General features: G+C 34.0%; 1 protein-coding gene across 1 annotated transcript in view; it reads left to right on the forward strand.

Annotated features, from left to right (window-relative positions):
• LOC100375196 (dedicator of cytokinesis protein 1) overlaps positions 1-15601 on the forward strand; it is a 67026-nt gene that overhangs the window by 17865 nt on the left and 33560 nt on the right. Inside the window, exons 12-23 of the mRNA XM_085504465.1 lie at positions 4058-4220; positions 7545-7668; positions 8855-8936; positions 9370-9494; positions 9605-9703; positions 9889-9973; positions 10068-10171; positions 11015-11207; positions 11604-11707; positions 12908-12997; positions 14290-14390; positions 15269-15403. Coding sequence (XP_085360591.1) covers positions 4058-4220; positions 7545-7668; positions 8855-8936; positions 9370-9494; positions 9605-9703; positions 9889-9973; positions 10068-10171; positions 11015-11207; positions 11604-11707; positions 12908-12997; positions 14290-14390; positions 15269-15403 — 1405 coding nt within the window. The remainder of the gene's footprint in view (positions 1-4057; positions 4221-7544; positions 7669-8854; positions 8937-9369; positions 9495-9604; positions 9704-9888; positions 9974-10067; positions 10172-11014; positions 11208-11603; positions 11708-12907; positions 12998-14289; positions 14391-15268; positions 15404-15601) is intronic.

Here is a 15601-nt window from a genome sequence, read left to right on the forward strand (position 1 = left end):
TCTGTATGCTCAGACTTTTTCATTCATTGGTGAGGGATGAAAGGTATAAAAAAGAGGTGCTCCTTTTGAATATAGAAAAAATCATTTGCTTTCTCTTCAACCACTAAATGGACAAACTGAAAATGTGACTAGATGTAAATCTTTCAGCTCCAAATTTGTTTTCTTGCTTAAATTGGGGTTAATTTTTCATATTTTCTGTAATTTTCACAGAATTCAATTCAAATTCAAATGCTTTCATTTTTGATCAAAAAATTTGAAATTTTCACTGCATTAAATGTGGAAAAGAGCTGACTATAAATGGAATTATTTGTGGGTGGTACCTGAAGTTGACTTTGGCGCTCAAAAGTTAATAAAAATATAATATTGATTGCATTAATTGAGGATGCTGTCTTTTCTTCAAACAAAAGCAACTTATTTTCCTGCCTGATATATTTAAGTATCGTAACACTAAAAAAAATGAACCCAACTGAATAAAAACTAATAGGACTCAGTTATCAATTGGTTCGTGATGGATATTTGCACTTCATGGCATGGCATATTTCATGGTATTTTACCCTGCAAAACTGAGTGCGTGAACGTCAAGTGAAATGTTATGCTATCTGTGATTTATTTTAGATTTAAATATTTCAATATTCTGTTTTTTTTAGAATTTATTGTCTGAAGTTTATATTTCGACGATTTGGTAAACTTGGTTAGGCTTGAAAATGATAACAATTTAGTAAGGATCATTAATAATTCAAAAGCAGTTTCCAGTATGTCCTTTTAGTCATCTGAAGTTTTTACAAAAACTTGATAAAGTTAAAATGTGAAATCAATTCAGTTAATATACATGAAAGTATTTGTGATGTGCTCTGTTGATTCTAGTTACATTGCTACGTGGCAAAGGTGGGTTTCTACAACACCAAGGTAAAATGTTATGAAAATTATTTTGTTCTGTTCATTTGAATAATAATAATCATAAATTTGTATCATTATCAAACATAAACATCAAGCCACACCACATCAGTCATATTTCACTTTCGGTTCACCACCTAAAGATAAGTTTTAATTAAAAAATGAGCATAAAATATTGTTGTTATATAATATATAAGCTCATCGAATGGTATTTCTTGCATTACTAATTACTATAAACTACTTTAATTATTGAGAGACAAATTTTCGCGAATATTGAGAGTCGTAAAACTTTTGTAGCAATAAGCAATTCATGAGGGTCCTATGAAAATTGACAATTTTGTAGCAGTATACAATTCACCAGGGTCCCGCGATACAGTGTCGTTGGCGTTTGAGAAATTTTGTTTTCACGAATACCATCAAATTTGAAAATTGTGACAACTTTGTAAGCAGTATACAATTCACCAGGACTCCGCGACACAATTACTGTAATATTTACATTGAATTTTATGCTATCTGCTTCCATTTTGAAATTGTGAAGTTGAAAAGCATGTACCACACCACTTCACAAAATATTTCATTTTTTGACGACTTAACATCACATTACTCAATAATCGCATGTATTTCTCAATTTGATTCTAAACAACTTTACCATTTTAAAAATCCACCCTCTGAATTTAACCTTCCACCCCTATTATTCTATTAAAATGGAGCACCTCAAACACTTAAATCATGTATGTGGGGTGCAGCTCATTCCATTTATAAATAAAGGGGTGCTTACATTTCTCCAAGTGCTTCTGTCTAATTAAATACTTCTCTTTGCAGCAAGCAGTATTCCCCTGCTGGTCCATCCACCTGTGTATGTAAACATGTCTAAGGAGACTTGACTGATCTTGTCAGTAATTGACCGTACATACATAATCATAAAATATTCTCATCTGTGATAGTGTTGACTTCAAAACTTATCATTTGATTTACACACACTGGAGTTCAACTATTTTGATTTCCAAATTAATAAATTAGATAATAAATACACAAAGTAGTCATTGTGTAGAATACTACTCTTAGGGTACTTGCCTCCCTAGCTAACTTGAAATAGTGAGTAGATCTCCTTAGGTATGTGTATCTTTACCTTATTCCTGTTTTTTTCTTTATTCCTTGCTGAATTAATGAGTTTAGAGTTCTCTGGTTGCTAGGTTACTGTACATCTGTCAGTGTTGATTGAGTTGTGCAAAAGGGAGGTAGTTATTATGTAACCAGTCTCAAGATTATATAATTGTTGTCTTTTTTTTAAGTGCAAAAGATTTTGATCCTTGTCCCCATTCATTTACACAGATGTTCTGGAAAGTACATATAGTTACCAAGACTATACTAATTATATTGTTTGTCTTGTTTCGTAAGTGTGCATGAAAACTAAGAATTTTTTTACACTTTTTGTCAATCAAATAAACCTGAGATGACTAAAACTCAGAATTGACATGATCGCTGACATGTTCACCTAGCGACTACAGAATTCCAAACCAGGAGAAAAGCACATGTTAACACATTAAGTCATAAAGATGTATTTTAAGGGTGTTAATGGTGGTGGTAAATAAATATACCATATTATCTGTATTAGTATGTTTGCACAATAGGTTTGTTGGTGTTATTGGAGTGTTATATGACATAATTGGAGGCGTGTAAATGCATTAATTATTAACTGGGTTGTAATTTTGTTATTTTTCCTGAAAAGTAAAATTTGCTAAATTTAATCAATATGAATATACCATTGAATAAACTCAAAATATTAAAGCGAGGCAGTCGTCATCTACGTTATGCGTCAGGTGGCCATAGCGTGTCTTTGTTTACAAACAAGCGTCTACACATGAGCCTTTGCGTTCTTAGCGTGTGTTGTTATCATCGCTTTGGACTCAATTCCCTCATGTGCACAGGTGACAACTCTCCTGCTTTGAAATTGAATGATTTTACAGTATTTGACAATTTACTTGGATTCAACTTTGTTTAGGACATATTTCCTGCAATTCATAGAAATCCTTGCTGTCATAAAATAGTATTATAACAACTATAAACCTACAAGCCTCATCATGAGAAAAGATGACTGTAAATAAATTCTATACATATAATGATAGAGTAATATTCATGTATAGTTGTTATAGGTTTAAGTACTGGTGACTAGATTTAGTCAAAGACCATATAAAAGAAATAAACGACTCTCGGACTTGTACTACCGTAATATATTGTGAATGCTTTGTTTGGATTGGTATCCTAATAATATTTCAATTTTCATTTTATAAAATATTACACGGACAAAAATATTTTTCTGGATCTCAAGCTTGCTTAAGATGCTTACTGGTTTTGTTGATTTTCTCTCAATTGTTGTCCTTTGTATTTGTAGTAATAACAACTTATGTTCATACATACATGGGATTTGCCATGTTTTACCAGAAAACGCATCAATTCAAGCGTCCGAGTTCTGAAATAAAATAAATGAATATATGGCAGATTGATCTAGTCACTGTCTCAGTATGATCATTCAAAAAAAAAAATTCAGCAAACATGTTAGGCAAAACTGATCATTGAGTTAGGCAAGAGTTACATTCTGAACATAGTTAGGCAAGAGTGGAAATCGAGTTAAGCAAGAATGGACATTGAGTTAGGCAAGAATGGGCATTAAGTTAGGCAAGAGTGGACATTAAGTTAGGCAAGAAAGGACATTGAGTTAGGCAAGAATGGGCATTGAGTTAGGCAAGAAAGGACATTGAGTTAGGCAAGAAAGGACATTGAGTTAGGCAAGAGTGGACATTGAGTTAGGCAAGAGTGGACATTGAGTTAGGCAAGAAAGGACATTGAGTTAGGCAAGAATGGACATTGAGTTAGGCAAGGATGGGCATTAAGTTAGGCAAGAATGGGCATTGAGTTAGGCAAGGATGGGCATTAAGTTAGGCAAGAATGGGCATTAAGTTAGGCAAGAGTGGAAATTGAGTAAATCAGTAGGTAAGAATGAACATAATATGTTAATGTCATGGTTACATATATTTAGGAAAGTATGGAATTTTCATGTTGAACAAAGTAAGGTATATATAGTTACTGAACATAGGGTTTTACAAAGTTGGCACATTCGTGATTTTTGAGTCATCATCAGTGTCTGTTTCTTCTCCATAAACAGGTAGGATGGAACACCGAGAAGGGACGAGTACACACAAGGATGAAAGAAAATATACACAGAATTTGAGACGGCCATTTGGTGTTGCTGCCATGGAAGTCACGAATTTCATTAGGGAAAAAGTGACGAATGATGACGAGCAGCAACATTTTCTACCTTTTCAACCGTGAGTTCTTTGGACAGCGAGTTATGTGAGCTTCAGTCCTGAATGCCCAGAGCACTAAACATTTTGAATGTTGCACTGAGCACTTTGAATGTTGCACTGAGCACTTTGAATGTTGCACTGAGCAATTTGAATGTTGCACTGAGCACTTTGAATGTTGCACTATGCAATTTGAATATTTCATTAAGCACTTTGAATGTTGCACTGAGCAATTTGAATATTTCACTGAGCACTTTGAATGTTGCACTGAGCATTTTGAATGTTGCACTGAGCACTTTGAATGTTGCACTGAGCACTTTGAATGTTGCACTGAGCACTTTGAATGTTGCACTGAGCAATTTGAATGTTGCACTGAGCACTTTGAATGTTGCACTGAGCACTTTGAATGTTGCACTGAGCATTTTGAATGTGGCACTGAGCATTTTGAATGTTGCACTTAGCACTTTGAATGTTGCACTTAGCACTTTGAATGTGGCACTTAGCACTTTGAATGTTGCACTTAGCACTTTGAATGTTGCACTGAGCACTTTGAATGTTGCACTGAGCATTTTGAATGTTGCACTGAGCACTTTGAATGTTGTACTGAGCATTTTGAATGTTGCACTGAGCACTTTGAATGTTGCACTGAGCACTTTGAATGTTGCACTGAGCAATTTGAATGTTGCACTGAGCAATTTGAATATTTCATTAAGCACTTTGAATGTTGCACTGAGCAATTTGAATATTTCACTGAGCACTTTGAATGTTGCACTGAGCACTTTGAATGTGGCACTGAGCATTTTGAATGTGGCACTGAGCACTTTGAATGTTGCACTGAGCACTTTGAATGTTGCACTGAGCAATGCGAATGTGACACTGAGCACTTTGAATGTGGCACTGAGCACTTTGAATGTGGCACTGAGCACTTTGAATGTTGCACTGAGCATTTTGAATGTGGCACTGAGCATTTTGAATGTTGCACTTAGCACTTTGAATGTTGCACTTAGCAATTTGAATGTTGCACTGAGCACTTTGAATGTTGCACTGAGCACTTTGAATGTTGCACTGAGCACTTTGAATGTGGCACTGAGCACTTTGAATGTGGCACTGAGCACTTTGAATGTGGCACTGAGCACTTTGAATGTTGCACTGAGCACTTTGAATGTTGCACTGAGCACTTTGAATGTTGCACTGAGCACTTTGAATGTTGCACTGAGCACTTTGAATGTTGCACTGAGCACTTTGAATGTTGCACTGAGCACTTTGAATGTTGCACAGAGCACTTTGAATGTTGCACTGAGCACTTTGAATGTTGCACTGAGCACTTTGAATGTTGCACTGAGCATTTTGAATGTTGCACTGAGCACTTTGAATGTTGCACTGAGCATTTTGAATGTTGCACTGAGCACTTTGAATGTTGCACTGAACATTTTGAATGTTGCACTGAGCACTTTGAATGTTGCACTGAGCAATTTGAATATTTCATTGAGCAATTTGAATGTTGCACTGAGCAATTTGAATATTTCATTAAGCACTTTGAATGTTGCACTGATCAATTTGAATATTTCACTGGGCACTTTGAATGTTGCACTGAACACTTTGAATGTGGCACTGAGCATTTTGAATGTGGCACTGAGCACTTTGAATGTTGCACTGAGCACTTTGAATGTTGCACTGAGCACTTTGAATGTTGCACTGAGCAATGCGAATGTGACACTGAGCACTTTGAATGTGGCACTGAGCACTTTGAATGTGGCACTGAGCACTTTGAATGTTGCACTGAGCACTTTGAATGTGGCACTGAGCACTTTGAATGTGGCACTGAGCACTTTGAATGTGGCACTGAGCACTTTGAATGTGGCACTGAGCACTTTGAATGTTGCACTGAGCACTTTGAATGTTGCACTGAGCACTTTGAATGTTGCACTGAGCACTTTGAATGTTGCACTGAGCACTTTGAATGTTGCACAGAGCATTTTGAATGTTGCACTGAGCACTTTGAATGTTGCACTGAGCACTTTGAATGTTGCACTGAACATTTTGAATGTTGCACTGAGCACTTTGAATGTTGCACTGAGCAATTTGAATATTTCATTGAGCAATTTGAATGTTGCACTGAGCACTTTGAATGTGGCACTGAGCCTTTTGAATGTGGCACTGAGCACTTTGAATGTTGCACTGAGCACTTTGAATGTTGCACTGAGCAATTTGAATATTTCACTGAGCATTTTGAATGTTGCACTGAGCACTTTGAATGTTGCACTGAGCATTTTGAATGTTGCACTGAGCACTTTGAATGTTGCACTGAACATTTTGAATGTTGCACTGAGCACTTTGAATGTTGCACTGAGCAATTTGAATATTTCATTGAGCAATTTGAATGTTGCACTGAGCAATTTGAATATTTCATTAAGCACTTTGAATGTTGCACTGATCAATTTGAATATTTCACTGGGCACTTTGAATGTTGCACTGAGCACTTTGAATGTGGCACTGAGCATTTTGAATGTGGCACTGAGCACTTTGAATGTTGCACTGAGCACTTTGAATGTTGCACTGAGCACTTTGAATGTTGCACTGAGCACTTTGAATGTTGCACAGAGCATTTTGAATGTTGCACTGAGCACTTTGAATGTTGCACTGAGCACTTTGAATGTTGCACTGAACATTTTGAATGTTGCACTGAGCACTTTGAATGTTGCACTGAGCAATTTGAATATTTCATTGAGCAATTTGAATGTTGCACTGAGCACTTTGAATGTGGCACTGAGCCTTTTGAATGTGGCACTGAGCACTTTGAATGTTGCACTGAGCACTTTGAATGTTGCACTGAGCAATTTGAATATTTCATTGGGCAATTTGAATGTTGCACTGAGCACTTTGAATGTGGCACTGAGCCTTTTGAATGTGGCACTGAGCACTTTGAAAGTGGTGGAGATGAGAGAGTGATGTTGCCATTGCTTTCATGTACCTGGTGTGTACTGATAAGTGTGATGATGCGCATGATGTTTGTTCAATTTCCTCATCAACTACTCACTCAGTAGTAGAAAATAGAATACACATCGCAGATGACAAAACATGTGGTTTTGGGTTTGGAAGAATGACGTTCTCTTGGATATACTGTGTTCGTATGTACAGTGTATGTTAAAGAACACATGCATCTTAACACAAATCTGAGTGTTAACAAATAAATTATTAAATAAAAACCCAAATTTTCTAACACATTTTACATGGATTGTGGGAGAATAGTTTGACTTTGTTTTCGACTCTGTACTTTGTTCTTGTGTGGATCTCTTTACAAAACTTAGCAATTCTAACTTTACGATGTTTCCCCCCCCCCCTCCCTAGAGTGGTTAGTGATGCAGATTTCCTGGAGAATGTCATCAAGAAGGTTGTCAGTGGTAAAGAGGTCAATGCAAAAGGTCAAGGGTTATGGGTCACCGTGAAAATGCTTCATGGTGATGTTAATCAGGTAGGCCAGATACATTTTCTATTTCCCAACCATGATATTGGCGGCATAAATGTATCAATTTAAGAACATTTGGAAGAAGTATGAATTTAAGCACTCTGATTTACATAGGAGCCTACTCATACATGCAAATACTGTAGAATACTTTATTTTCGCTTGGAGTTTATTTTCGCTATTTTCGCTGAAGGGATGATTCCGTGAAAATAAAATCCAGCAAATATACTTTTTTTCCTATATTTCACATTAAACTCATCAAAAATGAGTGAAAATAAATTCCAAGCAAAACGCCCAAAAAGCCTTTTCAGCGAAAATTAATTCCAGCGAAAATAAAGTATGCCTCAGTACCCAGAATTTATCTATTTTGCAATGAAATTTACTGCAGGGAAATATAAGGATATTGACTTAAAATTTGGGGCCATCAGACTACTGTAGAATACTTTATTTTCGCTTGGAATTTATTTTCGCCATTTTCGCTGAAGGAATGATTCCGTGAAAATAAAATCCAGTGAATATACTTTTTTTCCTATATTTCACATTAAACTCATCAGAAATCAGTGAAAATAAATTCCATACAAAACGCCCAAAAAGCCTTTTCAGCGAAAATTAATTCCAGCGAAAATAAAGTATTCCACAGTAATTTTTGAGAAAATGATTGTTGTATTTTAGTTGATAGTATTGTAACACTTTTACCATAGGTTCCTATGGCAAGGATAGTATGTCATATCTTAAATTGTAGGCTGTTGATATAGGCTGAAAAAAATATTGGTAATTTTGGGGTACTTATTGTAGTCCTGAATTATTTAAAAAAATTTGGGTTTTAAAAAATGTTGAAAGATGCAATTCAATTGACTTGTTTTTTGATGTAAGCTCTGGATCTATGCCAGTCATGTTAAAGCAACAACTCTGACAGGATTTTTCAACAAATTAGAGCACATCTTACTGGAAGTAACACAAGTTCTGATTGGTTGCAGTTTTGCATTATGTGAATGCAACATGGATAGTTTGTCAGATTCAGTAAAAGACAATGACCACAGTTAAAAACCAATGGCTTCTCTATTTGATTTTAATTAGATTGGAATTAGAGCATGTGTACATATTGTCAGTTCACCATGACAATTGTTAAAAACTATTTAAATTTATACATTTTTAGTTTTTCTTTAGTTATTTATTTATATCTTATTTCCTGCAGATCACCAAGGACTATGCTTATCTTGTTGATCAGAAGACAGCGATTGCAAGAAAGATGGGATTTCCTGAAGTTATAATGCCAGGTAAGACTTGTATTAATGTAGATTTTCGTTTTCAATATTTTTGTTTCTTGTAAATAATGTTCATTCAAAGTAAAAACGTATATGTTCTTTGTATCGTTAATTTTTAGTACTTGTTTATCGTTGACATTGAAATGTGGAATTGTAGAAACAGAAATGCTCATGTTTTTTTTTGTTTTGTTTTTTGCAAAAGCAAAAAAAATAATACTTGGTATACTCACTATGATTACACAAGGATGCTAAAGTAGCTCTAGAAAGTAGTTCCAGTCGTCAGGCTACTTTGTGTTTTATATGGGTCCCACGGAACATGTGCCTTGCATGTAAAAAAATCCTTGTTTATTTGAATACAATTCAACCTTAGGCTCCTTTGCATTTAGTTGTTGTATGTTACGTAAAATAGATTGGATTTATTGAGATATTGGTATTTAAATTCTAGTTGATGTTCGGAACGATATCTATGTCACACTGAACTACGGTGATTTTGACAGAGGAAACAAGAAATCCTACAAAAATGTGGAAGTTAGCGTGATTGTGTGCGACGCTGCAGGAAAACTCATTAAAGTAAGTCATTTTTTTCCTAGATTAATTTTTCCATTTTTTTTAATATAATCAAAACTCAAAATAGATTTTAATGACTTTTAATAAAAATGAAAATTTGGTTACATTTTCAGGATATCATTTGCAAGGGTGCTCCTCAGGAACTGATTGATGAATTTAAATCAACTGTGTACTACCAAGTGAGAGGACCACGATGGTTTGAAACGATCAAGGTAACCTTGTGTTTTGATTTGCATTCTATGAATGAGGTCGGCATAAAAAATTACATGAATGGAAAGTTGGATCTGGGTCTACAAATGATGTACCATGATATGATTACAAATAGAGTAAATGCAAAATATTGTCAATGAATATTGTACAATATACTTGTGAATTACGGTGTGTTGTTGCATTTCAGGTTCAACTGCCAATTGATGTTCCGATCGAACAACTCCATGGAACTCACTTGAAATTCAGCTTTAGACACAGATCATCTAAAGAAGGTATTTATTTTATCCCCACTGTCACGCAAGATGCTTACTTTTCACATTCGTTTATTTTTTAATCATGCTTACATTGCTATGTTGTGTTTTACAGCAAAAGATAAAGATGAGAAAGTTTTTGCAATATCATTCTTGAAGTTACTTCATGAAAATGGCACGTCAGTGGTCAGTGGTACCCATGATTTGCTAGTGTACAAGGTAATGACGCTAATATACCGTTTTTGGGAAAGTAAGAATAGTGACAAAATTTCTGTCATCGGTGACAGTCATAAATTTTCCTTGTGGCATGAGAACTCAATAATATTCAGCCGATGAATATTGAATAATTTTATTATGTGATGACTTTTTAGTTCTCGTTCGGACGCAGTCTGAAAACAGGGACTTATGGATTGACCTCTGTGCATATGAACCTATATCTTAGACATGCCTGGACCGATTGCATCATACATATTATTATACATATGCACATCAATTTGTTTCACGATCTGATTCAAGATTGCCAAATGGTGGCCATTTTTGTGCTGAAAAATTACCAAAATCAAGAATTTATGGAGGGATTTTGTTCAAACTTGGTACATACATTGAACATTATGGGACCTTGATGTATGTCATTCTGTTTTTCAGATCGGATATATAAAATGGCTGACTGGCGGCCATTTTGTTTTACTGAATGCAGTTCTCGTGCCATATCTCTGCCATGCTTTGACTGATTATGTTCCAATTTTATATATTCTTATGTTCCAACTATATTACTATAAACAAAACTATATATCTTAAGTTTGATAACTAATTGGGACTGTGCCATGCATGCTTTGTTCTGTGTCTGTATTTCCCGCGCAATATGGTTGGATAATATATTATTTCATTTTTTTTTAGGACTTTTATATTCAATTTTTACCATGCAAAAAAAATATTATTTTGTTAGTGTGTTATCTCTCTATACATTTCTAATTTAATCTAGATTCTCAATGGACAAGGTTGTTATAGTTACGCTATGTTTATAATTTGAAATGTATTGTAATTGACATTGATATTCATTAGGTTGATGGTAAATTGCCGAACAACGCTAAATCTTACTTAGAACTGCCAGCAACTAGAGCCGAGGCTGAAGCAAGAGGCATTTTCCAGTCAACGCAACATAAGGGTGGTATACACCACGGTGGTCTTTCACTGCACAATAAAGATAATTTTCAGATTGCCACTCTGGTTTGCTCTACAAAGTTTCCTCAGAACAGTGAGTCAATTTTTTATTCATTTATTTTTTATATTTATTTTTAAAAGATCTAAGAATATTCATCATATTAGTAATTCATTCAAGAAATAACAGCACAAGGATATTTGTATTTAAAGGTATATGCCTATGCTTGCATGATATATGAATAAGGAAAATATGTCAAATTTGTTTGCAAATAAATTTAAATTAAAAATAATAGTCTATGTGAGGAACGAGAGGATGTAGCAGTGTTACATCGAAGCATCGCTTTATGAGTGTACTGAACAATTAGTATGTGGATTGTTAATTACACAAAACTTGTTTGATATAAAATATTGTGCACAAAGCCAGATTTCATTGTTGACATGTTGCCTAATCTTATTTGTTTGCTGATTACTTGTGTCGTCTATTTTCTAGTTGACTTACTTGGTTTGTTGAAATGGAGAGCCGATCCAGAATTCAACGTTAAAGACAAGCTGTACACCTTTATGAAGAAGGTAGATGGAGAAGAAATCGTCAAGGTATCGTGGTGATAGAAAATAATTCTCTCCGTCCTACTTTGTTGATATTGAATCCAGTTTATTATTGATCACCAATTGTTGATCCTGCAAATCAGTTTCTGTCCAGTTTGTAGCAATTTAACTTTGTTGACAAATTAAGCAGACCTACTTACAATTGGATAAAACGCAATACTGCATTTGTATGTAAGGTGCGTCCCACTCAAAAAATATATTTACATAACAACCAATTTCAGGTAAATATAAATATTGGATAAAACAAAAATATACATCTTTGGGTTGATCCAATGGTCATGAGGCACCAGATGCAACTGGTAGGCTTCTTCATCACATACCACCTTGTTGAGATTGAATAAACTGTGTAGTGCATGTTATATAGGTGGGAACCAATCAGAGAACAGAAGGAGCAAAAATTTCTGCAGTTATGACAATTTTTTCCTTGCCTCAACCCTTTGAATACCAAATCTACATTTGTCTTCTTTCTGTAATTTCTTTAAAATTTTGATGAAAAATATTAGCCAATAGAATAGTATTACTGTGGAATACTTTCGCTTGGAAATAATTTTCGCTATTTTCGCTGAAAGAATGATTCAGTGAAAATAAAATCCAGCGAATATACTTTTTTCCTATATTTTGCATTCAACTTGTCAAAAATCAGTGAAAATATATTCCACACAAAACACCAAAAAAGTCTATTCAGCAAAAATTAAATCCTGCTAAAATAAATTATTTTATAGTATGTCACTTTGGTTCAAAATCAACAAAGATATTACAGTGAAATACATAAATATGTTGCCTTAAAATGCGGAATCTAAGATTACAGGGGGATTGTGAATTTAAAATTTTTTTATTGAAAACCGTTAACTTCATTGCTTTCATACCTGGTACATATGTTCTTTCGGTGGACATCTGTGCTTGATCATTTCGTATTGATATAATCAATTTTAGTGAATATTTCTTGTCATATTTGTTCAAAAACTGCAAATTGAAAACTGCAGGTTTGATTGATTTGATACTTAGTACACATGTGCCGGTACATTAGATTAGTTTATTTTGTGACTTATGCATGCTTAGTTGCATCAGGTCGCTTGTCAAAAATCAAAGGTTAAAATCAATGTCTAAACCGAAGATGTACTGACATTTTCTTTGTACAGCCTTGTATTTTCACATCTTTGACATCTTAAATTTTCCTCTTTCTTCCAGTTTCTAAGAGACACCCTAGAATCATTGTTTTATATCTGGATGGAAAACAATGAAAAAGATGATTATGATGATATGATTTTTGATGCCCTGGTAAGCTTTTTTGAATTAATCCTAAAACAGTGGATGAATGCATAGTATTCTGCCCAATTCCTGTGGTGCCCTTGAACACGTACCTCCATGGAGTGCATGCAGTTGTGGTCTAATTCTTGTAATGCCGCTCAACTCATACCCGCCAAACTGTGTTCAACTTGAACTTTCTAAACTGTATTAGACAATGGCATTCAATATAACTGCTGACCTCAAAGGGTTTCTATGGGAGCATTTAAATACCATATTTGCTCTATTAGTAGCGAGCATGCACATATGTTTATTATTTTTTTTTTATAAATGAAATAAATTATAAATGATCCAGTATAAAATAGAATTTTTTATTTGTCTGCATTTATGTTGCAGATTTATTTCCAATAGAGTGAATACAGTACATATAAATATATTTCTGTATCCAGTGGTACAAATTAAATTGAAATTAAATGTCATCATAAAACATGCTTGTATTCTCTCACAAGAAGTTCTGTAAAACATGTCTTTTTAGCATGTTATTTTAGCTAATCCACAATTTCGTTAAATTAAGATGTCGGTAATTGAAATAGAGTATATTCTCACAGTGAGATTATTGGCACTTTAGCTAAATTTAGATTCAGTTAATTCATGCATTGAGTCAAATTCGCTAAAATGGTATGTAGCTATATGATATGTAGCTAGTGTTTCACAGTATTCAGCAGTGTATTATTTTTTTTAAATTTCCAGTGATATACCTTAAAATGTTAAATATTCATGAATTGGTGATGTAAGGGTGTTATTGACTTCCATTGAATAATTTACTGCTATAGAATTCACATTGATTTGTCTCTTGAGAAATGGAAACACTTTATAGTAACTTATGATCAGTATTTTGTATATGTATTATACTGTGGAATACTTAATTTTCGCTAAAAAGGCTTTTTGGGCGTTTTGTATGGAATTTATTTTCACTAATTTCTGATGAGTTTAATGTGAAATATAGGAAAAAAAAGTATATTCACTGGATTTTATTTTTCACGGAATCATCCCTTCAGCGAAAATAGCAAAAATAAATTCCATGCGAAAATAAAGTATTCTACAGTAATATATATTTAACTGCAATTGAACCACATTCCAAAATCTAAATTACACAAAATGAATAAACCTGCTATTTTTTTTTCTTATCTATAGCCAATGAGTAATTATTTCTATTTGCTTCAAAATTAAAAAAAAAAAAGGTTTGGACACAAATTTTATTTGAAAAATTATAACGACAACGTTAAAAGATGTTGTGCTGACATTTACTGATTTCTCTGTGACAGGTGTTTGTGATTCAACTGATTGCTGACAAGAAGTACCAGCATTTTGGTACTGTACTTGATACGTACATTAAGAAACACTTCAGTGCGACATTGGCGTACAAGTAAGTACCATACTTATTCCATTTGAAGCTCATAATGTGTTGGTATGTAAAGCCCCCAAAAAAGTTGTTTGCTTCTTGCCCTAAAGAAAACGATGCAGTGATACATTTTAATTTATTTATTTTTTTACACCACAACAGCGAAGAAATATGTTCACCATTTAATAATAATGTTTTTAAATACATGAATTAAAGATTGATTTGAATCAACAAAACTTTCTAAATTCTCAGAAACAGGTAACATATATTTACCCTTTCTACAGTATGTAGCGCACTTCACCGGCATAATTGAAAAACAAAATGTGTGAGGTGGAGATTTCAAACTTGCGTGCATGAAAATAAAAAAACAAAACCTTTTTTTTTCTGGCTTTACATAGTCGTTTAGTTGGCTATTTGCTGAGGCAAATTATGTATGTGATAATTCTGTTCGCCAAAGTCTGTGATAAATGATGGGTAGCCAGTTAACTTTTGAATTAGCTAACTAGTAGGGTTGTGTTTGTATAGGCAGATGGCTCTGATTTAACATCTGTCATCACTGATTGTGACAACTGTTTTGGATCAATTCACTACAGAGTATCAAAGCATGTTTTTTACAATGTACATATGGACATTGCTTTGAGTTATTCACATTATCATTAGATAATATACATGTATCAACTTACAGGATGAGTACATGAGAATCACATACAGGATGCAGAGTACCAACACTTTTCAAAGAAAGCCTGACTTTTAAGTTGTCTGTATTCTCAGAAGTTAAACTTGTTTGTCATTGAAATTTTTCTCGATTGTCTTACTGAACCTAATTTATTTTCACATTCATTTCCCTTTAATTTCCTATTTTTATTTACCACCTTTGACGTATGCAATTTTTCTTCTTGTAGGAAATTAATGACCGTTCTTACGAAGTACGCAACCCGTGCTGAGGAAACCGAAAAACAGGAGCCACTATTCAAAGCTCTCAAAGCCTTAGAGTACATATTTAAATTCATCATTCGTTCAAGAGTTTTATTTTCACAGTAAGTTTTCTCTGATTTACAGTGCAATCTTTTTAAGCCAAACAAACAAAGGAACCAAAATATTATCCAGTTTTCAGTGTGTTTAGTTTCGACACATAGTCCAGTGTTCTCGACAAATTAAAATTGATGGAGGAAGCATGACCCAAGAATGTAGAAGTGGTCAGGGCAGTAACAAGTCAAAGTTGGTATGGAAAAATT

The sequence above is a fragment of the Saccoglossus kowalevskii genome, chromosome 10, assembly GCF_978046115.1.
Source record: "Saccoglossus kowalevskii chromosome 10, keSacKowa6.1, whole genome shotgun sequence".
NCBI lineage: Eukaryota > Metazoa > Hemichordata > Enteropneusta > Harrimaniidae > Saccoglossus > Saccoglossus kowalevskii.